Below are 26073 nucleotides of genomic sequence, written 5' to 3'. Positions count from 1 at the left end.
TATAATAGTTGTTTTTGTCATATATATTATATCAGCTTGAATCTATATTTCAGTCTTTTATATAATATATAACAAATACATTTTACACATAGCTAGAAAAAAGTGAAATAGACAACTTCACCACCAGATGGATCTGTAGCTGGCTGACAAACCATACTCAACGAGTAGTCCTCAATGGCACCACATCCACATGGAGAGAAGTAAGCAGTGGGGTACTACAAGGTTCCATCTTAGACCCAGTACTCTTCAATATCTTCATAAACGACTTAGATGAGGGAATTGAAGGGGAACTCATCAAATTCGCAGATGACACCAAACTGGCAGGAATAGCCAACACCCCAGAAGAAAAACTCAGGATCCAAAAAGATCTTAGCAAAGTTGAACAACTAGATGAGTTTCAATGTGGAGAAAAGCAAAATTTTACACTTAGGCAGGAAAAACCAAAGGAACAGAAACAGATTGGGCGAGACCTGGCTCAAAAACAGTAACTGTGAGAGGGACCTTGGAGTCCTAGTGGACGATCACTTAACTATGAGCCAGCAGTGTGCAGCACAACCAAAAAAGCTAATACAATCTTGGGTTGTATAAACAGAGGCATAGAATCAAGATCACACAAAGTACTAGTATCACTTTATAAAGCCCTAGTAAGACCACACCTTGAATACTGCAGCCAATTTTGGTCACCATATCATAAAAAAGATATGAGAGTCTGGAAAAAAATTCAGAGAAGAGCAACTAAGATGATCAGTGGCCTGAAGACAAAAACATATGAAGAACAGCTGCGGAACTTGGGTTGGGCCAATCTAAAGAAAAGAAGAAATAGGGGAGACATGATAGCAGTATTCCAGTATCTGAGGGGCTGCCACAAAGAAGAGGGGGTCAAGTTATTCACCAGGGCACCAGAGGAAGGATGACAAACAATGGTTGGAAACTGATCAAAGAGAGAAGCAACCTGGAATTAAGGAGAGACTTCCTGACAGTGAGGATAATCAACCAGTGGAACAGCTTACCCCCAGAAATCGTGGGCGCTCCATCGCTGGAAGTTTTTAAAAAGAGACTGGACAATCACCTGTCTGAGATGGTATAGGTCCTGCTGCTTGAGCAGGGGGCTGGACTAGAAGAGCTTCAAGGTCCCTTCCAGCTCCATTCTATGTTATGTTAACATATATACATTCACACACACTGTATATATAATTTTGTATAATTCTTACTCTGAAGTTGAAATCTAAGAGTCATGTCCTCCTCCTGTACAAAAAAGTTATTAAGTTTCCATGGAATGCTGCTTTCCTTAGTTCTTTTATCATTAGATGGGCTTGACACAAGCGGCAAAGTTGTGTGTGTGTGTGTGTGTGTGTGTGTGTGTGTGTGTGCATATGTGTATAATTTCTCATTTGTTTCTTTAGTTTCATCAGTTCAAATGGAGATCGAAAACCTGTCCCTGCGCCTTTTCTACATGCAGAACATGGACCAAGATGTCCGTGATGATATAGCTGTAATGAAGAGAACTGTCAAAAAGGCTGAAGTGGAGAGGATGCGTGCAGAAGTGGAAAAACAAAAGCAGGTATTTAGCAATAGTCCAGTTTTAGAACTCTCTCTTCTTTCTGTGCACCTTCCCTTTTCCTCTCTTAAACCTGCTCAGGTTTATTTCCTGTTAGCCACTTCTCATGAGATTTGTTTTCATGCTCTCTGTTCTTAGAGATGGCTTTGTTGTTACTGTTCCACAGAAATCAACCTCAGGACTTAATTTCTTTGGTGAGCTTTATTGACCCATTCAAATTTTGTGCTATCTTCATTTTGGCATTTATTACAAGCCATGAGAATATTTTGTACAGATAATGTCATTGTGCAAATAACAACACTGTGCAATGATGTCATTTGTATCAGTTTCATTATGAACTTACACAATTATGTTTCTACATGACAGACTGCATTTGTCCCACATGTACCATTATGTAAGACTTAGCTGCACTTCAGTGCACTTTAACTGTAGTCTTTATAGTGTGATTCCTGAGAGTTATCATAATCTATACTAATTTTATTTTACAATATACAAGAACAGGAAAAATGTCTAGTACTGCACAGTCAAAATTAACCTGTACTATGTATGGTGCAAAAGGAATTATTGGAGTTCAGATTTTTCAAGTTGCAGGTGTACCCCCTGAAAAAAGGACAGCAAGTTATACATAGAGGGACATATTAAATGTAAGTTGCATTCAGAATCATAAAATTGATTTCTTACTCTCTAATGCAACTGTCCCTTAAAGTGATAAAATCCATGGTAATAAAGGCTCGACTACATTTCATGTATTAGCAGATCTGTATGTATGTTAATTATAATGTTAATTATCAACATACTGCTTTTAATTGATTGACCTGACTTCACCTATTTTTAAAACAATTGTATCAAACGGGGAAAAAGTCCTATTTTACAAAAGAGCTAATGCTGGGAGAGTATGACTGCAGAGAGTACTCTGTTTAGTTCACTTTTGAACCTAATCTTTTTTTCTCCATCTTTTAGTAGTCCACATGGAATTACAAACTCTTCTAGTGCCAAACTTGATGTAAAGTGTGATACACATTATTAGAAACTCCTATGACTTTATTACTTATTCTGACATGGCCTTTGCTAATGATTTAAAGTTGTCTCTCTAAGTGAGCCTCCCATCGTCACCTGGCCGCTGTGTTGGGACCACACTTCACAAACAACTAATAACTGGGTATGACTGAAAAAGCCTTTTGTCTGTAAAACTTACTTCATTAAAATGATATTGAGCAAAAGAACTATAAGGAAGACTGAAAAAGTCCCCAGAGACTGTAACAGTAATTCAAACACACTGAATATACAGGTAGTCCTCATCTTATGACCATAAATGGACCAGAATTTTGGTCATTAAGTGAGTCATTATGTGACCAGACCCAATTTTACAACTATTTTTACTTCCATTGTTAAGGAAATTATGTGGTCATTAAGGGAATCTGTCTTCCCTAATTGACTTTGCTTGTTGGAAACTGGCTGGGAAGGTTGGAAATCATAATCACGTGACTGCAAGAATCTTCATCGCAAATGCAAGCAGGTTGCCAAAGTGCCCAAATTGTGATCATGTGATTGCGGGCCTGGGACAATGGTTGTAACTTTGAGGACAGTTCATAAGTTACTTTTTCTGAGGCCAATCATAATTTTGATCTATTGTTAAGTGAAGAGTCATAAGTCATAGACTACCTGTAGTGCAGTGCATACAGAGAGCATGCATGCCGCTGTTTCTCTTATCTTGCTTGTTACCTAGAGGGGTAGGCAACCTCGGCTCTTTTATGACTCATGGATTTGAGTTGAAGTCCATGAGTCATAAAAGTGCCGAGGTTGTCTACCCTGAGTCCTAGACTAAGTGCATAGGAAGAGAGCCCATGCTATTATCATGAGATTATCTGAATTTCCTAGGACCTTCATGTCGACCGCTTAACAAGAAGAGTTAATGAACTAGAGGAACAGATTGCTCTTTATGATGCACAGTACATGGCTCAGGCAGAAGATACCAGGATCACACGGCAAGAAGTGGGAGAAGTAAGACGTTATCTCGTTTTTTTCCTACAGCTGGATTTTTTTTAATGAATTACAGATTATAGTAATATTTAATAGGGTTACCTTGTTAATCCCTCACTGAGATAGAGACTGATAGAGATGGTAGAGATAGCAGCTGTCCATATGAGACTTTAAGTGATACTTATTTGTCAAACCACTTTTAGTATATTTTAAATGTATACCGCCTTCATAATCTGTCTTTCAATTAAAAGTTTAAGGAATGCGTACATGTACTGTCACAGTAGTTTATAATCCTCTGGGACAAACTATATCTTGCTATGCGTACAAGGAGGCCTGCTGGATGACTGTTTGGGAGTCTATGGATTGATTAATAGAGAAAGAGGGAAGACATGCTAAATCCTTCTCATCATACGATTGCCATCAGCCGCCTACTTGTAGCAGCAGCCAGCACTGTGCAGGATATAACAGCCATGTTTTAATTCCTTCAATTTTTAGATATAAATTTACATTTGTTGCTGATTAGGTTTAATTTCATATTATCTAAAATATGAAAATACAAATAATAATAATAATTTACAACTCTGGCACTGAGCTATATTAAAAGAAAAGAGGCAGAAGTCAGCAGAAAGAGAATTTATATTTTTTCTATAGTGTTTCATTACATTGTTTTTGCAGGCAAGTATAGAGATCCAAGCTATCAATTTAGAGAAAAAACAACTATTGCACCAATGGACTGTCAGTTTGACTGGGATGAAGCGCCGTGATGAGGCATATGCTGCTATGCAAGAAGCACTAAGGTAATTAGGTTGATAAGCAGTTTCTTGGTGTGTTAGTTACCTTCCAGAAAGACAGAAGAAAATGTAAGCACCTAAAATAGTCTTGGCTTTAGGACAAAGTTAATAGTAGTCTTAGTTTATTTTACATTGGGATTGTTTGCCAGGATAACTTTTAAGGAAGAAAATTCTGTTATATATTCAAGATGGACAGTATTTAATATTTTATTGTTATGTTTCTGTAGGGGTGTGGGTCTATACATATGTTGTATATAGTATGTTTTAGGTGTGTGTCATGCATGTGTTTCACTTTGAGAGCGGGCAACTAAATTTCATTTTTGATGTGTGCCGTTGTGTCCACAGTAAAAAAATGACAATAAAGATTATCTTATCTGATTTTTACTGCCAATACAGTAGTGAGAATGTAATATTAGGGTTAGGCTTGACATTTATCCTTCAATTTGGTATGAGGCTAATTTCAGGACAAGGTTATACATCCATAGTTATACATACACACACACACAAATTCATGTGCACAATAGTTGTATTTATACATACAAAGTTAAATTTAGACATTATTTGTAGAAAGTTGAATAAAAATATTTTTTATTACTTTACTTCATTTATAAGGGCTTTTGACCCACTTTTGCCTTGTCTTTTGTAATAGTACATAGATCTTAACTTGTAAGTGAAATGTTGCTGCAGAAATGTTTTGTAATGATGATGATGATAATAATGAAGATGATAATTTCTTTCCAAGCTTCCTTATCCTTTTCCAAGTTCTGATAATTAATAGTTCTTTGTTATTCAACTCCAATCAGACTTATTTGGAATATTTAATCTAGTTCTGGATGTTCTATTTAAAAAAAAGTCAGAAGGGGACCAATACACTCACCAAAATTGTGGCAAACAAGTCACAATGGTTAGGCTTAAACTGAACAAAGCAAAGCTGATGAGGTTGCAGAGGTATGATTCAAATATTTGATAAAGGAAGGCCAGTCTTTAAAAAATTATTCCAGGAGCTGGGATAGATACAAAGGGCTTAAATTGTTTATTATAAATTTAAAGAGTAGTTTTCAGTTGAAAGGATTCTCTCCCACTGGAAATCTTGAGGCAGAACCTGAACAGTTGCCATATAGGGATACTATACTCTAGTTTTTATTTCCTGCTTATACAGTAACAGAATGTGTTCTATGTAATTACAAGAATTACTGGAATCTAGAAATGCATATAACTATTAGATGCTTGTACTATTAGAGTTTTAGTATATGACAGCACTTAACTGACTATCTGGTCTTAGAAGCGATGCAGGTTGGGCTGATTGATATTTGGAATGGAGAGCATCAGGGAACACCTGAGTTGTAGACCAAACTGGGTTCTACCAAAAAACCTCATGTGAGTTCAAGGTATAGATTTTAGTTTGCATTTTATTATATTACTGTTTATAATACAAGTCAAAGAAGGAATGATGCCTTTGTGTGTCTGATTTCAAAGAAGCAGTGGCCTAGGAAGTTGTTGAAAAGGCCACTGCGGTCTTCTAATCATTTCCAAAATAATTTTTTTGAAAGCAGAGACATTTATAGTCATTATTTTGCTCCAAATTATTCCTTTTTTGCCCCTAGAGATTCCAGACATAAACTCAAATCTTTGGAGGCTGAAATTGAGGTCTACAAGAAGTCTATCATCAAGGAGGAAGAGAGGAATGAATTGTTGGCTTCTATCCTGAACCGTTCAGAGAACGATGCCAACACAAGCAGAAAGCTGATAGCACAGAACTTGTCTAAACAAGATGCCATGAAAGTGGAATTTGGCGCTTACACCCGTACCCTTCAGGAAACAGAGCAGGCCCTCAATAGGGCAACTGCGGTAAGATTTCCAGACTAAAGTCTGCTATTTGTTTACTTGTAGTGTTTGATTGGGCAAACATGACTTAAATGGTTCTCCCAAAGATTTTTCAAAACATCATTGCTGAAAATTAGGCCCCAGTTTCCTGCCATTTTAAATATTAATATAAGCTTCCTAATAGTTTCAACGTATTTTCGTAAAAAAAATCTAACAATAGAGAAAGAAAGAGATAAAGCTGAGATTCTGGTCCTGAACATTGGTATAGCATGTTTCTGGTCGCTTTATATAATTGTCTCCCCTGCTACAGGCTACAATAGGAGAGGCAATTATATAAATTGTGGTAATAATTAAGTGTGATTTCTTGCCATCAAATATGGCTCATCGTAATTCAGAATTCTGCCTTCTACTCTGTTTAAAGTCATCTGCTTTCTAAAAGTTCCCTATTTCCCATTCCAGGATCGAGCAGCTCGCATGAATGAATTGGCAGTTCTTCGTAGAGAAATCGAAAAAGGAACACTAACCAAACAGGAAAAGGAAAATGAGATCATGTCCAAGTTGCAAGATCAGATGATATCAAATAAAGCAGCAAAATACTTTTTACAGATAAGAGCTAAACTTCAGAATACAATGTTGACTTTGGTACGTAGAGCACCTCCATATTTGGGGCTGAAGGGAACTAGGTTTGTATTTAAGTATGTGAAGTATTTTTTTCTCTCTCTCTTTTTATGTTCATAATTCATAATATTTTCAGACTGAAGTATGGTTCCACCTACCACCAAATAAAGATAAAGATACATTCTTAAAACAAGACTTCCTGTTTTGCTACTGGAAGCCCTGTTAAATTGATTTTTAAAAAATATTTGGTTCCTTCTAGCTTTACATTTAATCTCTGATGGATTTCAATTTCAAGAACAGAAAGCTTCAGCTGAAACAAGAAAATAATGTTTGATGAGCCTCAGGACACCATCTTTTTTCACCCCAAAAAGTACAAAGTAGAAATATCTTTAGTGGAAGTTGCAATGATTACAATGGTGCTAGATTATGATAATATTTTTTCCTATTGTGCACAAACTTACAGTAGTTTTATTTATTATACAATGAAAAAGTATTTGCATTTGTATTTACCTATGAGTAATGATATATTTAGCAGGAATTCTCCTGTTAGTTGACTGTTTTACTAAATCTGGATTGCTTTGAAAGTGATTAATGCAAGGAAAATATTACCAAAATTTGAATTATTTGCCCCTTTAAATTATTGTCTTCTTGCTGATGAAGATGCTAGAACAGGGGCTCCATGAGAATAGCTCTCACTAACAAAGAATTGTAGGTAGTTCTCACTTACTGACACTGATTGGGACTGGCCATTCCATCACTAAGCAGTGCAGTTGTTATATGAAATGTCATGATCATGCCAACTTACAACATTAGTTCTAGCTGCAGTTGTTAAGTGAATCATTAAGTGTGACATCATATGTCCATGGCTTGCAATGTCCTTGCCTGTTGACTTTGTTGGCTGTGAAGGTTGCAGATGGCAATCACGTTACCGCAGGATATTGAAACTATTGTACATACTCACTGGTTGCTTGACACTCAATTCATGATCATGTATCTGGAAGGACACCATGATGGCCACAATTTAAAGGACTGGTTGTAAGTCTCCTTTTTCAGTGCCATCTTAATTTTGAACAAGTGATTGATAAATGAGGATTACATTTTATAGATAAAGAAAAGATCTATGGAGTTTGAGAGACCTTATGATCTGGGGCTGGAACCATCCTCTAGCCAAACTTTTGTGATCTCGGCCCAACTGACATAGAAACAAATGTTTGCAATTTCTGCAAGTAATATGAAGATTTTTGATTGACCAGTTCTGACATAAATATCAAGACCCTGATTTTTCTGATAGACAGAATACTATTTTCTGTAGATAAAACTTCTAGAAATAGCATAAACTTCACCTCTGGCATCAATATTGGAGATAATAAAAGAAATGTCCTCAAGCTGGTATCAGAGCTGGTGCTTGGAGTCCCTAATGCTTATGATCCTTGGGGATTTTAAACACTCTGAGTGGGAACTGTCTAAATATTTCATGGCAACCATAACAATCATGGGTTTGACCTTGGTAATATCTAGTCCAACCCATAAAGGTAGTTACACGCTTGATCTAGTTTTCAGTTTGTGACAGTTGATTTATCATTTCCATATGGGGTCATTTTTTGAGTGCTTCTCCAAGGACAGTCCTTGCTTCATAACCTGAACCTTGCTTCATAACCAACAATTGCAGGAAAGGAAGACGAATTAATTTGGTCTCTCTCTGGCACTTTATGGATTCTCTCTCTGGCACTTTATGGATTCAATCAGTTTCCAACTGGTGGTCAGGACCCACCTCAATCCACATCTTAGGAAATAAGAACTCTTGGATGCAAGTTTAGTCCAAAAAGGAAAATGTTTACTAGGATGGAATCGATTGTGGGAATACAAGACGGAATCTAACAAAGTTACATTTCAATCCTATATAAAACATTCCCATTTCAGCCCCTCCCCTCATCCATTTGGTCAGGCTCTCATCAGTTGCTAGGTGTCAGGTCCTTCCATGGGAAAGGGAACTCTCCTTGGTTTTATGGTTATTGCTTTCCTTTTCAGTTGTAAATGAAGATACAATCCAGACCTGTCTGTCCCCCTCCCTCCCCCAGTTAAAACATCCCCTGTTGTTTGAAAATCGCTTTAGTAACCATCCTCTCCCCCCCCCTCGGAGAGATGGCAGAATCCCCAGAAATAGCACGTTGTTCTACCTATACAATTATGAAATGTGATATAAATGGATTCTGACACTCGGGGAATTTTTGAATACCAGTTTTGCCATTCTTCTTACCGAACTCCGAAAAAGAAAATTGGCAAGGACATTGGATGTAGAAATACAGGTTGAAAAGATCTCCCCCAAGGCTACCATAACTTATTTGAAGGTGAAATTGATCGAATTTGCTCTGATTTGGACTCACAATTTACATAATAGTATCTTGCAATATTATCTGAGAGTCTTTTGAATCTATAGAGTTTAAGGAAGTAGATAGCATCCACAACAACGTGAGCCTAGCTAAATTGGCTCCAGGTTCATCTGGCTGTTTCTGGCTACAGGCTAATCTAAATTAGTGATGGAGATTTATTTACATTAATATTATTACATTATTGTGATTTATTATTTATCATTGGTTCTCAAATAACAATTGTTAAAATGCTTCAAGTGAAACCAATGCACGTGCAGTTACATACTGGAAAGAGCAAGTGGGTATTGTTTATATCTCAATATTCTAGCATTAGGGACGCAGTGGCTCAGTGGGTTAGGATGCTGAGCTTGTTGATCAGAGGGTTGGCAGTTTGGAGGGTCGAATCCCGAGTGCTGCGTAACAGAGTGAGCGCCTGTTACTCATCCCAGCTTCTGCCAACCTAGCAGTTCGAAAGCACGTAAAAATGCAAATAGAAAAATAGGGACCACTACGGTGGGAAGGTAACAGCGTTCTGTGCGCCTTTGGCGTCTAGTCATGCCGGCCACATGACCACGGAGACGTCCTCGGACAAGCGCTGGCTCTTCGGCTTTGAAACGGAGATGTGCACCGGCCCCTAGAGTCGGAAACGACTAGCCCGCATGTGCGGGGGAAACCTTTACCTTTACCTATTCTAGCATTATGTTTTTCTTTCTCTGCCCTTTTGAGTTCTTGCCATGATTTGGGAATTTTTTGTTCAAGTACAGTCTAGAGTAATACTGTGGCTGCAGCCAGGCTTTCTATTGGTAATGGATATTTGTTAACAGTACTGAAATACTTGCTTAGCTATCCTTACAGAGATGTCTTTTTCTGATCTCTCTTTTCTTGTAATCCCTAGGATACACAGCTTATCAAACTTGAAAATGAAACAGCTCAAACCTCATTGGACATAACAAATACAAATAATAAGCTGAACATGCTTCAGAAGAATCTTTCAGAACTGGACAAGGAATTGGATGAGTTAAACAGCGAGATCAGTCATAGTGAGACTGAGATTGCTAAACGTAACCTCCTGATTGGACGCAAACAGGGTACCATCAACTTGTACAACAAGAAATTGGAAATGATGATTTCTCAACTTGGGGTATGTTCTGTTTTTTTCTTGGGTTGCTCAGGGCAATATATATGGCTTGCTATCTCATTTTTATACCAATTCTATTGAGCTTAAAGATAGCACTAGCCCATAAACATCTAGTATATTCATTAATTAGTAAGGATATTTAAATGTATCCCCCATTCAGTTCTGCACTCTAACCATCACAGATTAGCCTTTCTTTATGTTGGCATTTATTCTATACAGCTGCTAAACAAATCAAGATGAAAACATTATTAAAGCAACCAATACTTGAGCAGTTCCCGTTATTCAGTATACAGCCGGAATAATTAAATGAATCCAGATGGAACTTGATAACTTGGACTGGAAAATGAGAAAACCAATGCTCTACATCTGAAAAATGATACTGATTGTCTGTATTTGCCAAAAGCTAAAGGAGAGAGATGACTCCTACAGGTGAAAAAACTGGAGGAAGAAAAGCATGGTTTGAATGATTACATTAAGAAAAGTGAAGAACCCATATTGAAGGAAGTCGATCAAGGAAAGCATTTGAAAACAACAAGGGTGAAGGCTGATTATATAAAAAAAGAAATAATCTAACCAATTTGTTAATTGGAAGAATATGCCAATACATAATCAATGCTTGAAGGATTGTGGAAGAAAATCCAATAAAAACCCCACATAGAATTGGTTGAGATCAGGAGTATTAAAGAAACTCAAAGCTTTATTTTAGTGGCTCTATAACAAGCTTTGCCAACTAATTGCATGAAAGTGAAATTTCAGCCTGTAACGAACAACAGCAAATGACCTCTTTGTAGTAAAAAGAAATCCACTGTATGTACCAATTGTGATTGTAACTTTTGGAGCAATATCATTATATAGGACTCCCTCAATGTTTGAAAATTTTGAATTTATCAGATTGAATGCCCCGATTGTCCAAAAAAACCCAACAACACCTCACCATTCTTTTAGGAACTACCTTTATTCTCAGACTTGACCTTAATAATTTTTAAGTCTTGGTTAGGATTTAAATTATTAATCTACCAATCTCTGTGCGTTAATTTAATTGTGGATTATCAATAACAATTTAAACTGCCTCTCAACATGTATTTCCATGCTTTAATAATCTATATTATTATCCAGTGCACATGGGATAACTTTCTCTTTTTAGGAAGGATTCCCTAAACCAGGACAAAGTATTTTATATTAAATTTAAAAAAAGATGTTCATGGGTGGACTTTAGGTATTAATGGAAAAGAATGCATGTAGCTCAGGGTTGAACTGTGGAGTCCTTGGTGTTCTCTGAGCTTTTTTGTTTGTTTGCAGACATTTTGTTACCTGACTAGGTGAAAATGTTTTTCAAACTGTATCGAATGCAAGTAACTAAATCCAAGTCATTATATACTTCTGATTCAAGGGACAAGAATTGGGGCCTTTGGAAATTGAAATAAAAAAACTCACCAAACAAATAGATGAAATGGAATTGGAGGTAGTGAAGCTCCAAAGACACTGGATGAAGCAACAGAGGGAGTTAGTGAAGCTTACTCAAGAACGAGAAGAGCAGCTGGTTTCCTTAGATATGCTAAAGAAAGAGATCACAATCAAGGAGCAAAAGAAACTACGTGTTGAGAGTAAGTGCAACATGTAAGTGCAACACTGGATCAGGGCATCAGAGGCCTTTTCCAGGCCGCTGCCACCTGGATGTTAAGCAAGGGAGTGATCTCGTTTAAGGTATGAGATTCACTCTACGAGTTTTCGAGTTACAAGTGAAATGGGCAGGCTCCATTCCGCTCGTAACTCGAAGATTACCTGTATTTTAATGCCATTTCATTTTTACATATATTCGGTTCAATATTTGTCTGATTCTTAATCTGGGATTTTAAAAAGCACATTTATTTTTATACAGTATGCAGATTTTGAGTGTGTAGACTCGATTTCCCCCCTCCATTCCTGCTGATAGTATCAACTTCCCCATATATTACACATTTTATTCCAACCCTTCCACCTCTCGTGTTATTTGGACCATTTTACATCTTAAAGAATTTTATCCTGTCCTTTCAGATGATATTCAGCAGGAGAAAAATGAACTGAAGGACATTGAGCGACACATGAAGAATATGTCTAATGATCTGGTGAAGCTGCATTTATTGATCAATAAGAATAGTGAGAATTCTAATGAGTTACAGCAAGGAAACACCATCATGGAAAATGAATTTGTGCGCTCCCTCAAGGTATTCCTTGGCCTAGATTTATTTCTCACAAAATCAGGGTTTGACTATGTTTTTCAGTACTGCTAAAACTACAAAAAAGGAGATTTTTATAACTAGCTTGCATCCCTTTGTGAACAGAGAAGAAATGACAATATTTCACAGTAAAAGACTGCATAATATAAATAGTTGGTCTAGATCAGTGATGGCGAACCTTTTAGAGATCAAGTGCCCAAACTGCAACCCAAAACCCACTTATGTATCGTCATGTACCGGGTGGGCGTGGCCCGTTGGGTGGGTGTGGCTGCAGTGGTAACAGCAGACTGGGTGTGACTAAAAAGTTGAGTCAATTCCAACTTTGCGAGATCTTTTTTTTCCCCCGCAAGAAGTTGAAAATGATTGATTGAACCTTTTTTTTTTTTGCACACGGCGGCAGAGGCCTAAAAGCGAAAAGTTTTTATAAAACCCAGCTGAAGGCCTAGGACTGGGGCAACAGCACGTGTGCCCACAGAGAGGTCTCTGCGTGCCACCTGTGGCACTCATGCCATAGGTTCGCCTCCACGGGTCTAGATCATTCAGTTTCTAGAGAAGGAGGCAGGAAGGAGATCCTCAGGAAAAAAAATACAGATAGTCCTTGACTTATAACCAAGATTGAGCTCACCATTTCTATTGCTAAGTGAGACAGTTGTTAGGTGAATTTTGCCCCATTTTACAATCTTTTTGCCACAGTTGTTAAGCAAATCACTTCAATTGTTAAGTTAGTGACATGGTTGTTAAGTGAATCTGCCTTCCCCATTGACTTTTCTTGTCAGAAGGTCACAAAAGGTTGGACGCTGCAACTGTCATAAATTTGAATCAGTTGCCAAGCCCAGACTATGGGGCTGCTGCAATGGATATAAGTGTGAAAAAAGTTCATAAATAACTTTTTTCAGTGCTATTATAACTTTGAATGGCTATTAAATGAACTGCTGTAAGTCAAGGACTACCTGTAATTAACTTATTTCTCAATAACCTTGACTGGTTTTCTGATGACATCAAATAATCAGCTCTTTGGAAATAATTATAAGGAGAAGCATATTGAAACAAAATAGCCAAACTTCACAAAGATACTGAATTAATTAGTTTGATAGGCTAGATAAGACATGTTAAGAATAGACTTCCAAGAACACAAGCTCTGATATGTGAATATATGTAAAGAAGTCAATGAAGCCACTATGAAAAAATACTAATGAGATAATTCTCTACTAGAGAATTATTTAAAAAGGGATTAAAATAAGATTACCAACATATAATGCCCACATATAAATCTATAACATTAAATTCTGTGCACACTGTTTGTCACTGCACCTAGATTTTGTAAAATTGAAAAAAATAAAGGCAATTGAATAGTTACGGGACTGAACTGACTCACTTTCAAGGAAAAGGGTAAAAAGAAAAAGTACTAGAAGATAAAACTGCAAAAGATGGAAATATGGTGAGAGAGACAAACTTTTTCTCCTTGTCTTATTGTGCTACTATTTTCATCATGCAATGAAATTATATGCAAGATTTAAGACCAATAAAAATGCTTCTTTGCACTATTAGGTGTAGTAATGGCTACCAATTTCAATGTTTTCTAAAAGAGAATTGGGCAAATTTAGAGACAGAGCTATCTGTAAGTTGAATTGGCTGTATCTTGCCCCCTACACCAAAAGCAGCACCATTTCAACCATAGAACAAAAAGAAATACTGAAAGAAGATTATTGCAATCCCATCCTGTTTGTAAGCATCTTGGAAGCATTTAATTGGCCTTTGTGCAATACAGAGACTTGAACCAGGTAGGCCTTTGGCAGATGTAACAGGGCTTTTCTTATAGTCCGTTGCTAGGCCAGTCTGATAATTATCCTTCTTCTGGATCATTTGTTTATTAGAAGTAAATAAAAGATACAATGCACATATTCCTGGCTCTAGATATCAGAGAGAGAATCAATTGAGATGCAAGAGAAACTGGACCGACTCCATGAGGAAAAAGAGAGGCTCCTGAACAGTCTAGTAGAGGCAGAGTGAGTTCTGATTTATCATATTGTATCTGAACGCTTAAATAGTGCAGGTGGAAAATATTCATGACTTTTTTGAGAGTCCATTTTCTAGGTTGGGTCATCAACATGTCAGAGCATAGTAGACACAGTGAATGTAAATAAGATCCCCTTCTTGTGTTGCAGCTTGAGAGATAAGCAAGCTGCAACTAGAATAATTGAAGGTAATTCATGAATTATCCCGATGCAGGTGTGTAGTGGAGAAAATAAATGGAGAAAATAAAATGGAGGAAATAAAACCCTTTTCCTTTCTGTCTTTTGGACATGATCAGAGTCCAATCCAACTCCTCTCTTTGTCTAATAATCCTACCTCCAGACAAAGCCCCATGAAACAACACCAAGGGTATACGCTTTGCTCACCCACTCACAGTACAGCCTAAGGGCAGCCCTAATAGGGAATTGCAATACAGTAACAAGGTAAGAAAAGGGACGCAGTGACTCAGTGGGTTAGGACGCTGAACTTGTCGATCGGAAGGTCGGCAGTTTGGCGGGTCGAATCCCGAGTGCCGCATAGCAGAGTGAGCGCCTGTTACTTATCCCAGCTTCTGCCCACCTAGCAGTTCGAAAGCACGTAAAAATGCAAGTAGAAAAATAGGGACCACTACGGTGGGAAGGTAACAGCGTTCCGTGTGCCTTTGGCATCTAGTCATGCTGGCCACATGACCACGGAGACGTCCTCGGACAAGCGCTGGCTCTTCGGCTATGAAACGGAGATGAGCACCGGCCCCTAGAGTCGGAAACGACTAGCACGCATGTGCGGGGGAACCTTTACCTTTACCTTTTAACAAGGTAAGAAAAGCCCAACTTCCATCCTTGGTCAGCCTGATTATCATAGCATTCCATCTCCTTAATAATGGGTTTCCCCAGCTTTGCTGCTCTCCTGAAAGGGCCACTTTGTGTAACAATAGGAATCAACGCAGGTGCATGGTCAGGAACCTGCTTTGCTTCTCCAGAGGTTGCCAGCAGATCAGATATCTACAATTTCCTGCCCTGTAGCCTTCAACTTCTGTAAAGACTCTTGCTTTCCCATTGTTCAGGGTCCCTCTTTCCTGCCCTGTAAAGCAGTCATTCAAGGTCCTTGCAATAAACATGTCTCCTTCTCACTGTTATGCTCTGTACTTCTGAATTTTCCGCAAGCCAAATGCCATTCTAGATTACATTTTAATGCCATAATTGTTATTGCTTTTTTAGTTTTTGTGTGGAATCTACAGGTGGAATATATTTTCATGACATAATGTTGGGAAGAAACAGATTCCTGGCATTCTTTGTACCTAAAAGCTAACAGTAGTCATGACTGTGTTCTCCTTTTCTTTTGATAGAATATGATTTGCACGAGTGTCTTGAGGTGCAATTTGATAGTGATGCCAATTACGACAATTGCACACCTGCTGTTTCCATATACTATTGTCTGCTAGGGTTCTGCTAGCTTCTTCCTTGTTTTTCTCCCCTCTGGTATTTCAGATGCCAGATGATGCAATGGGAGAAGAAGATACAAATAGCCAAAGAGATGCGTGCTGCAGTGGACTCAGAAGCCGAGCAGAGTGAGATCAGAGCCATGAAGTCAGAGATTCACAGGATGCAGGTGAGACAGGAAGTGCTGGGTAGGCAAGTTTGCTGGCTACCCAGATTGGCAGAAGCACCACTGATTTCAATCAAAGTAGTCTAAGGTTTTGCATCATGAATACGTTTAACCCAAATAATACGTTTACCCAATCTGCTGTTTCTCCTTTCTTGATGTACCCATATATTGGAGAAAAGATTGTATAGAATAAACAAGTGGGCCTGGGGGATATTTTTGGCAGATTTAGTTCCAAGATTTGTAACAAGCCTAACGGTACTTTGGGTATGATAAAGGATAGTGCCTCTCTTGACTCAGCTTTTAGTCACTTCATGGACCATGTAAACCTATTGACAGCATGGCAGAAATGTCTGCCATTAGCTTTTTTCTGAATGGTTTTTCAACATTCCAATCTAGTCTACAACTCTGATTTTCTGGAAATCTCCCGTCCACACCAGACCCAATCCTGCTTAGTTTATAAGCCCAGACATTTTTAGTACAGAGTGTTACATGATAGAGATTGCTACATTCCAGTAACCTTTGCACACCATGCAGTCCAAATCTTGCTAAATGCAGAGAATCTTTAAAGGGTAACTGCCCAGATTCTGCTTGCAAAACTTTAGTGGTTGAGAGTCTGTTATTTTGTTGTTGTTGTTGTTGTTATTGTTGAACTTCAAGCTACTCTCTGCTCACCTTTGTAAAATTGGCTAGATGCTGCCACCTGCTGTGAAGCTGAACTAGGATATAAAATGTAAATTAATTTTCAGATATATTCAGTGACTATAATTCTGATTTTGATTTAATATTTCAGAAAAGATATATTGGATCCAGACAATAGCTAATTTTGCGATAGGAAAGGCATTAAGAACTGCTGAGAAACTCAGCATGTCTGCTATCTATCAGAAATGTGGATTAACATTTCAGGGAGGTAATTTATTAGGCCCTATTTTATGATGCTTTGCAGTCATCAGTAAGATGCTTCAGATATTTGAGGTATGTTGAATTCACTAACAGCCCCAAAGATTTGTAGATTCTGCTGATCAGTGTGGTGGTACCCTAGTTTTAGAGTTTGTGAACCATGTTATGCAAAGCTTTGGGCTATAGATAATTATGTATCCATGGCTACAAGGATGTAGAAATATAGCATCTGATTCATGGGTGATGTCCAAGTATATTCAGTTGGCTTGCTTCCTTTCTGAATATAGGTAAGGTACCAACAGCTGATGAAGCAGCAGGAGAAGTTAATGAGAAATATGGAGGCAGCAGTTTCCCGCCGAGAAACAATTGTGGTTCGTGCTGAGGGCCAGAGCAAAATGAATAAGCAAGTCCTGACAAAAGGTGACTTCCACTACAAGAAGTTGGAGCTTAAAAAAAAGATCAAAGAGACCCAGAAGGTCAGCAAGTAAAAATTGTTATTACAGATCATTAGGGAATTACACACACACACAAACACACACACACACAGTATCTGACCAACTTGTTATTTGTAGAATACTTGCTGAAATAGTCTGGAGAGCTGAGCTGGTAACTCTGCTGCTCTCTCTTGTATATTAATGCTCTACTTTCAGCTTTCTAATATGGAAATTAACAGAGCTCACGGCCCACTGTGTCTCTAGTGGGACTGATTATGCTATCCTGGACATAATATTTTTGCTCCTGCTTAAATACAAGATTCAGTAAAACTATAAATGTCAGCTTATACTGCTGTAAGTCAAAACAGTAACAAGGAATCTTTTAAAATCAAAAGTGTATTTGGTGAGCAGGAACAGTCCATTTTTTCAGGATCACAGCAGCAGCTTGAGTAACTTGAATGCATAGATTCATTCTTGTCAGATGAGGCGAAAGGAAAAAAAGCCCATCTATACTGTCATCTATGAAAGGAATATTTAAACTTGGTCAGCCAACTGGATTTAATTTATCAATTCTAGACAGAAAGCAAAGACCAGCAGCATCTGTAAGAGTGAAGCAAGATTTGCAAGATGGCAGATACAATATTGCAGTGCAAGCCGCGCCCATTTTGCATGTGTATGACACACATAGAAAAAAGGCCCTTCTTGCCTCAAGAATTTGCACTCACCGTCTTGCACTTTTTCACCAACATACTCTGAAGACATTGCTATATTTAGAATATTTAGAAAAGTTATAAACTATGAGTGATAAATCAGGAGTGAGAAGGTTTTCCTCTCGCACATGATTTTTTAAAAAAAACAGGAGGGGAAACTGGTTTTTGCCTTTGTTCTGTACTCATTCTCTCATGGGAGATACAGTGCATCTTTTCACAGGCTAACTCCAGGTCAGAGGAACAGAAAATTTCCAGGAATTGAGATTGGAGATTCAGGAAAAATATAGCAGTCTGGAAATTAAGGCGCTAAATGCAGATTAGAATTTTGTTTTATGGAGAATGATTTGGTTATGCCATAACTTTGTGCTGCCTTTATTATACCTTGCTGTATTTTGTTCTCTCAAATTCCTCTAGACAGTGTTGGGGGAGCCTGTCTTTGGAATATCTCCAGAGGCAGGGCATTGCTTCCAATGGGGGGAGGGGCTGTCAACCCCAATACCTAGCGCAAACAAGGAAGCAAGAATTACTCAGATTTCTGTAGAGTGTTTTTAATGTCATGATGCCAAACACTGACATAGATTTTCCAGTCCTCATTTAATTGATATATTTCTGCCCAGCTTCAATACAGAGTAGTACTGAAACACAGGCACTACTGAACCACTATTAAGAAGTATACCATGAGCTCACTGAGGGAACATAGATTCAGAACCGTTGACCAGTTATATATTAAGTGGAAAATAAATGCTTCTCTTGAGCATATAGATGCATTTTCTTACATCATGAACATCACTGGAGGTTGGGGGAGGAGGAAATCACTTGTTAAGGGTATTATAATGTATGAAGTTGCCCTGAGAATTTATAGTATGCACTTCTCTCACAGGAATGACTGGTCCTGAGAAAGCGGTTGATTTCCCCACCCACCCCTCTTCTTATATTCCCCTAGAATATTGAGGAATGCAACAAAATCATAATTCAGCTTGACCAATCACAGAAGAACCTCCAGGTAGCTATTATGGAGAAGGAGACAATGCTTTCCAGTAGGAATTATGAAGCAGAAGAACTTGATGAAAATATAGAACAATTGCAAGCAAAGAAACGGCAGGTAACAAAAGTGGTCATTTGTGCAGTGCGTGTTCCATCTCTCTTTGGGACTAATTATATATGGTGGTAACCTTGTATACTCAACTTGGAATAGTTGCTCCATGCTGAGGAAAAATGTACCTATTCATACATGGACTCCTAATAACAGGATGCTTTGTGTTTGACATGTCTGTTGTATATGAAAAAAATAAGACACCTGAAAATAAGCCCTAATGTGTCTTTTGGAGCAAAAATTAATATAAGACCCGGTCTATTTTCGGGGAAACACAGGTATGAGTTACCTTGATGAGCTATGTGTCTGAAAAGACAGGGATTAAAACCAACTGCTGTATAGTTATCTACTTGTGCATACAAATCTGCAAGTATATTAGTGTTTAATTTTATTTTTGGATTTCACTGATAGCTCCCACAATGCAAGTTTTTTCTGGGACCCTGTCTACTTAAAAACAAGCTTAATCTTGTATTAGGTAAAGGTAAAGGTTCCCCCCCGCACATGCGTGCTAGTCGTTTCCGACTCTAGGGGCCGGTGCTCATCTCTGTTTCAAAGCCGAAGAGCCAGCACTTGTCCGAGGACGTCTCCGTGGTCATGTGGCTGGCATGACTAGACGCCAAAGGCGCACAGAACGCTGTTACCTTCCCACCGTAGTGGTCCCTATTTTTCTACTTGCATTTTTACGTGCTTTCGAACTGCTAGGTTGGCAGAAGCTGGGACGAGTAACAGGCGCTCACTCTGCTACGCGGCACTCGGGATTCGACCCGCCAAACTGCCGACCTTCTGATCAACAAACTCAGCATCCTAACCCACTGAGCCACCGCGTCCCTTAATCTTGTATTAAGCCCAGGCTATCTAGATTTTTGCTCCTCGGTTTAGTTTCAAGATGCATCAGAGAGGATTTATTCCTTCCTGCCTTGCCTGCAGCCTTTTGTCTCTAGTAACAAATTCAATGTTGCTTTTCTAAGAACCTTTCAGATATTGTGTCCAATCAGGCACGAGTGAAGCACATGCAGGCCGTGAAGGAAGGGAAGTACAGCCTACTATGTCGTTCTGAGATAATGGCCCGTGTTGAACATCATAAAGTGGAGGAGAGACTGCAAACTCTTAACGTCGTTCTCCAGCAGATTGACCAGGAGTATCCTCATTATCACAAGACATTGCGCAGAATTACCCAAGTAATAACTCAGAAACTGGAAGAACTGAGTGCCCAGGATCAAGCTGAAGAAAAATAGAGCTGGACATTTTCAAAATATAAATGTGAAAATAACCAGAATGTTATTTCCTGGTATATAGGAAAGAGAAAGATGGGGGATGGACAGGGTAGCTGTGGGCTTAAAAAGAAGTGAGTCAGTTTTATATTCACATTTTGCTTTTCCCATTGCACTGTTTTTCTGTCCTAAATAAAAAAACAGGTACTTCTGTTAATCTAGGAATTCAGCAAACTTTCAATTCTTATTTGTTGGAAGGAATGTTGAAATTTTCCATAGAATAAAGAACGCTTCTGAAAAACATTCAGATTCCACGAGAGAACATTATGGCGAAATGTAACTGCAGAGCTTTCCATTTGATTCTTCTCCCAACATCTTCCTCCTTTCCTCAGCCCTTGCTTCCTAGACAATGCTAAGAGACCTCCTCTGATCAGCAGTTGACAAGATAAAAGCTCATTTAAGGAAAGTTCACTTTCTCAACACCACATGAAGAAAAAATTCCAATCAGCAGTCAACAGGGGATAAGATTTCCTTTTTCTGGGCAAAGTTGTTCAACCCTCATGACACTGGAGGATGGGGGGAATATTAAACCTCAATATGATGAAAATTCTCCCATTTTCATTTAAAATGCAGGGATCAGCTGAGAAGGAGGTAGCTGTAAATTAGATGTTCATGATAATGTATCCCTGTTTGCAGATAAACTTTGGGAGATTTCACAAGATAATTCCACCCCCAGGTCAAAACTATATTTTATTATCAGGGCTTTTCAACCAGTGGTACGGGTGCCACCTGTGGTACATTGGCACCTGGCAGGTGGTACGCGACCATCCTAGAAAAGTGGTAGAGGGGGAGGGGAATGAGCTGAACCGCTTCATGAAACCGCTTCATGAAAGAAGCCTTCAAGGTGCAAAGGATACTGAGTAAAAGGAATTTTTTACAAACTAGATTAAAGAAGGATGGAAACATTTATAAGGAGATTTAGGAACTTGCTCTAAAAACTGATATCTCAGATAACATAGGCACTGCTTAAAACATCAGGAGAAGTCAAGTCATTAAAAATAAGGTCAGGCACACTTCGAAACAATTTAGAATTTTTTTTTCACACCATACATAAATCCCAGCATATCTTAGTTATTCATTGAAATGTACTGTTGGTTTTCAGGCTTTTGTTGAAATCTGAAAAGAGTTGTGGATGCTGTAAGAGATGGACTAAATTTAATAAATTCAAAGCATAGACAGCACTACTTAAAGCAGGGCTTTTCAACCAGTGGTACGAGTACCACCTGTGGTACATTAGCACATAGCAGATGGTATGCGACCATCCTAGAAAAGTGGTAGAGGGGGAGGGGAATGAGCTAAACCGGTGGCAGCACCGCACAAACCTGAGCAAGAGATGGCTGGAGCTGCAGGGCTGTCAAGGCTCACCGGAAGCGCCAGGATCAGTGCTTCTTCAGGGCTGTCAAGGCTCCAGCTGGAGGTCAGCGCTGATCCTGGTGCTTCTGCTGAGCCCAGAAGAAGCGCCGATCAGTTGGAATGTTGCAGCATCTCCAGGGTCTTGTGATTTACATTCAGATGCTTGGCAACTGATTCATATTTATGACGGTTACGGTGTCCCAGGGTCATATGAAGTGACCAAAACCTGCTGCAACCACCCAGCAGACGGGGAATAAAAACCAAACACCCCCCACCCCACCCCCGCTGCCAATCTTCAACAGAAATGCTCACAACAATGAAAATCTCAGACAGGAGGAAGAGCGCCGCCGGGCGGGCAGGCAGGTGTCTTGCTCGGCTGTGGCTTGGGGGGGGGGGACTTTTTTCAGTGCCGTTGTAACTTCGAACAGTCACTAAGTGAACTGTTGTAAGTCAAGGACTACCTGTACTTCATCACTTTTTCCCTTTTTTTTTGTCATCACGTTTTTGACACCTTGGTAGGCGACTGGTGGTACTCAGTTGTTGCCATATCCTAAAAGTGTTACAATGGGTGAAAAGGTTGAAAAGCCCTGTTTTATATAGTTTTGCCCTGGCCTAAGGTAACTAAGCTGCATTAAGACTGTCACTTGGATTCACATGTAATTTAAACATGTTGAACAGGCCATAATCACATCTTTACACATAATCCTCAATCGCAATAAGTAGATACATACTTATCCAAAGGAAAATAACAAACAGATCATAACTTAATGTTCTGTACAAAACCAAAGATGGAACGCTAAGGCAGGGGTCCACAACCCTGGTCCATGGCCCACTACTGGGCAGTGAACTGTTCAGAACCAGGCCATGGAAGCGATGGGTGAGCGTGTGCACATCCCCACTTGCATGAGCAGCAGCCGAGCATGTGCAGATGCGCTCCATTTGTGTGAACAATGGGCACACTTTTGCCTGCCACTCGCAAATGGAGCTGTGCATGCACTTGCCTGCTGCTCGCTCAAATGCAGCTGCACACACACATGCTTAACTGCCGCTCATGCAAATGCAGCTGTGCATGCGCTTAACTGCTGCTCACAAATGAAGCTTCACACGCGGCTGCACACTTGCCCGCTGCTCGTGCAGAACCATCCCCTCTCCTCCCCTGCCACTCTGCAAAGCTGGTAAGGTTGGGGAACTCTGCCCTAAGGTGACTTTATTCCATTTTACTCAAGTTAACAAAGAACTTGGCAGATACAGCTGTACCTGCTATATTATACCCAAAGAGAGGAAATCTGATGCTATTACAATTCCATCTTCAAAATTCCTTACCACTGATTGGAGCTGGTTGTACTTGACACCCAAGGAAGTAGAGGAATACTGTATTAAATCTCAATATAGATGAAAACTTCCTGTACCTGCCTCTCTCTTCCCCCTATCTCAGCTGTTCACCCAGCCTGTCCAAAGCTATCTTGGCCCTGGAGGCCTTGACCTGCTCCCTGGCCATTTGTCTCCAACCCACACCCGGGTTCACTTATCTTTGCATTGTTCTGCAGCTGCTGACAGGCACACCCAAGCAGTTCCAAGGCACAGCTTCCTATGGGGGTTCCATTCTTTGCTCAACAACCACAAGTGGGAGAGCCAGGATTGTGGTCCTTGAGCAAAGTGACAATTTTGCTCAACAACCACAAATCTGATCACAACTGAATTTAGAAGTCCAGGACTACCTGTAGTCTATCAAGGTTTTTTTAAAAATATGTTTTATTGATTTTTAACATAGAGCTTAATATTTGGTAAACATCATGCTGTCTAGGTTAGTGTTTAAAAAACAATCACAATTTCTATAATTCTATAGTCCATATAATAGCTTTACTTGATTTCCTCTTCTTCCAATAATAGTCTCTCTTGCCAACCTTAAATTAATACAGCTCTTATTTAAATAAATGACCATTAAATGTAAACATTTTTCTCGTGTTTCTGCAAATAATAACCACATCAATATAAAGCTTCTTTTCATTGATCATCTTGATTGCCTCATCATAATTCCTGTTTACATTCTTATTTAAATTTGTTTCCCCCACAATATTCAAAACATTCTTACTGGTTAAGATTTTCTCAAAATTAGTTACACTTAAGTATTTAAGTCTTTTTTCTCATACAAGCCATCACATTTTTACATTTCTCATATCTTAAAAAAAATGGTAAAAAAGGAAAAAAAAGACAAACCAAAGAAAACATTTCTTTTATATAAACCATCCCAACATTTTTATATTTCTCATGTCGAAAAACAGACACTTTTCTATCAGGTTTTTTTTTGTACATATTAGTTGTAGCTTCCTATTAAATTAGAGAAAATTGTAGAATGGGCTTATCTCAGCCAAGCTTTTTCAACTGTAGACTTTTATTTTAAAATCATCCTTAGGGATAGTCTTTAAACCCTATACTTTGAACATGATGCAAAATTACAGCACAATGAAAAGCTTGATTGGTCTAAGAACATATTCCAATTTGCAGGACTACATTGTTAAATAGCTACAGAATTTGAGTGCGGTTACAGATCTGCAACAAATAACATTTTAATGGAAAAACATTGAATTTCTTCCATGTATTATGGAATAACATGGTATATTTACTGTCGGTATATTACTCCATTGGTCATTGCTAAAAAGGACGTATCATTCTCTAAAATGTTGGAAATTTAATGACCAGGTGAAATCATACTTTCATATTTGGTGACAATATTGTAAAACTCAAAAAAGTTTTGGAAATGATTCATAGTAGAATGAAAGAATTCTTAAAAGTTGACATTCCCTTTTCAACCTACAATATTTTTGTAAAACCTTCCTAAACATACTGTACATCTCTTTCTTCAAAATACATTGAATTAGCTTTGTATGCGCTAAGTCCTATAAGGGATTCCCTCAGTGAAAGAATGATGAACTAAGTTCTGGAAGTATGAGTCAATGTCTGGAATAAACTTGTAATTTAATAGTAAATTTGACACAGAATTCAGTTGAAGCTTTTCTTAGATTACAACTTAATACAATATGTGCCATACTCAAAATACTTTACGTATGGATTTTATAATTTTAGTAATTTGGATTAAATTTACTGTAATTTATAATCTTATTTGGTGAATTATTTTGTTGATCGTGATTCTTGACAATCATGCTTATTTTAACAGCAAGTTTAAATCTTTTACAATATAGCTACTCAAAACTAACAACATACTGGAGAATCGTAATGTTCATAACATACTAAAATCCTGCATTTATTCACTTAAATTTTACTCTTTTATCCCCTTTTCTTGTTTTTTTAAGTTTATATATCTTCTTTGAAATGTTTAAAACAATAGTCCCATTTAGATTTTAAATCTCTTGTATGTCCCAAGCTTGTTATTTTATCAATAAATCAATAAATCAAATTCCAGAAGCAATTTTAATTAAGTCCATTCATAATCATTCAATGATCTGAGTGAATCTCAGGGAGGGCTAAACTCATACAATTTTAAGCCAAAGCCATATTTTATTTTACATATAACAAATTTTAATAGCGTGTATTTTCCATCTCCTATATTCCAAAATACAAGTATTCTATGAAACAGTCTTAATAGATTATGCAAAGCCATCCAACAGTACACTCGCCTTCTGTCTTCAGTTTATAACAATAATAAAAAGTAGCAAGTGTACACAGAAGCAGCAAGGGGTAAAAGTTGACAACATTTAATTATCCACCTCCAAATTCTACCGAATTGAATCCCAAGAATGGTCATGGCATTTCTTTTAATAAGCAATTAATGGGAGTAGAATGCGTTTGCAATTAATGGGAGTAGAATGGACGTTTTCATTATTATCACCAAAAACCCCCGTAATTTCTAAAAGAAACACAATATTTGGAAACAAGTGCGCGCGGGGGGGGGGTTGTTTGTTAACGGGGTGATAACGTGTGAAAAGAGACGGAGTACAACTCGTCCAAACATTTTGCAGATTTCTCCTACTTTGTGTAGAAAAGGTACACCTATCATAAATGTTTGCACCGGGAAGCTCTTCCATGGAGCACCATTGTGTGTTGTCGCCTCATTTAAAAGACTCTTAATAGAGAAACCCCTTCCAACCGAAGCCCTTTTCTGTGGGCCTGTCATCTTCGAGCTGCAAAAAAAATCCGGACTACAACGAGAAAAATCCGGATGGCAGTGACAGAAAGCAAAATCCT

At 38.4% G+C, this 26073-nt stretch overlaps 1 protein-coding gene across 1 annotated transcript in view; it reads left to right on the top strand.

Moving 5' to 3' along the window:
• The window catches only part of CCDC40 (coiled-coil domain 40 molecular ruler complex subunit), a 32130-nt gene extending 11275 nt beyond the window's left edge, over positions 1–20855 (top strand). Inside the window, exons 8-20 of the mRNA XM_081316401.1 lie at positions 1404–1561; positions 3437–3559; positions 4214–4335; positions 5934–6177; positions 6613–6795; positions 10036–10281; positions 11669–11882; positions 12313–12482; positions 14409–14500; positions 15995–16115; positions 17297–17485; positions 19097–19255; positions 20215–20855. Coding sequence (XP_081172527.1) covers positions 1404–1561; positions 3437–3559; positions 4214–4335; positions 5934–6177; positions 6613–6795; positions 10036–10281; positions 11669–11882; positions 12313–12482; positions 14409–14500; positions 15995–16115; positions 17297–17485; positions 19097–19255; positions 20215–20481 — 2288 coding nt within the window. The 3' untranslated portion in view covers positions 20482–20855. The remainder of the gene's footprint in view (positions 1–1403; positions 1562–3436; positions 3560–4213; positions 4336–5933; positions 6178–6612; positions 6796–10035; positions 10282–11668; positions 11883–12312; positions 12483–14408; positions 14501–15994; positions 16116–17296; positions 17486–19096; positions 19256–20214) is intronic.
• The last annotated feature ends 5218 nt before the right edge of the window (positions 20856–26073 follow it).

This window comes from Vipera berus, assembly GCF_964194415.1.
Source record: "Vipera berus genome assembly, chromosome: 2".
Lineage (NCBI taxonomy): Eukaryota > Metazoa > Chordata > Lepidosauria > Squamata > Viperidae > Vipera > Vipera berus.
Note: the sequence above shows the minus strand (reverse complement) of the source record. Positions and strands in the feature narration are given on the sequence as shown.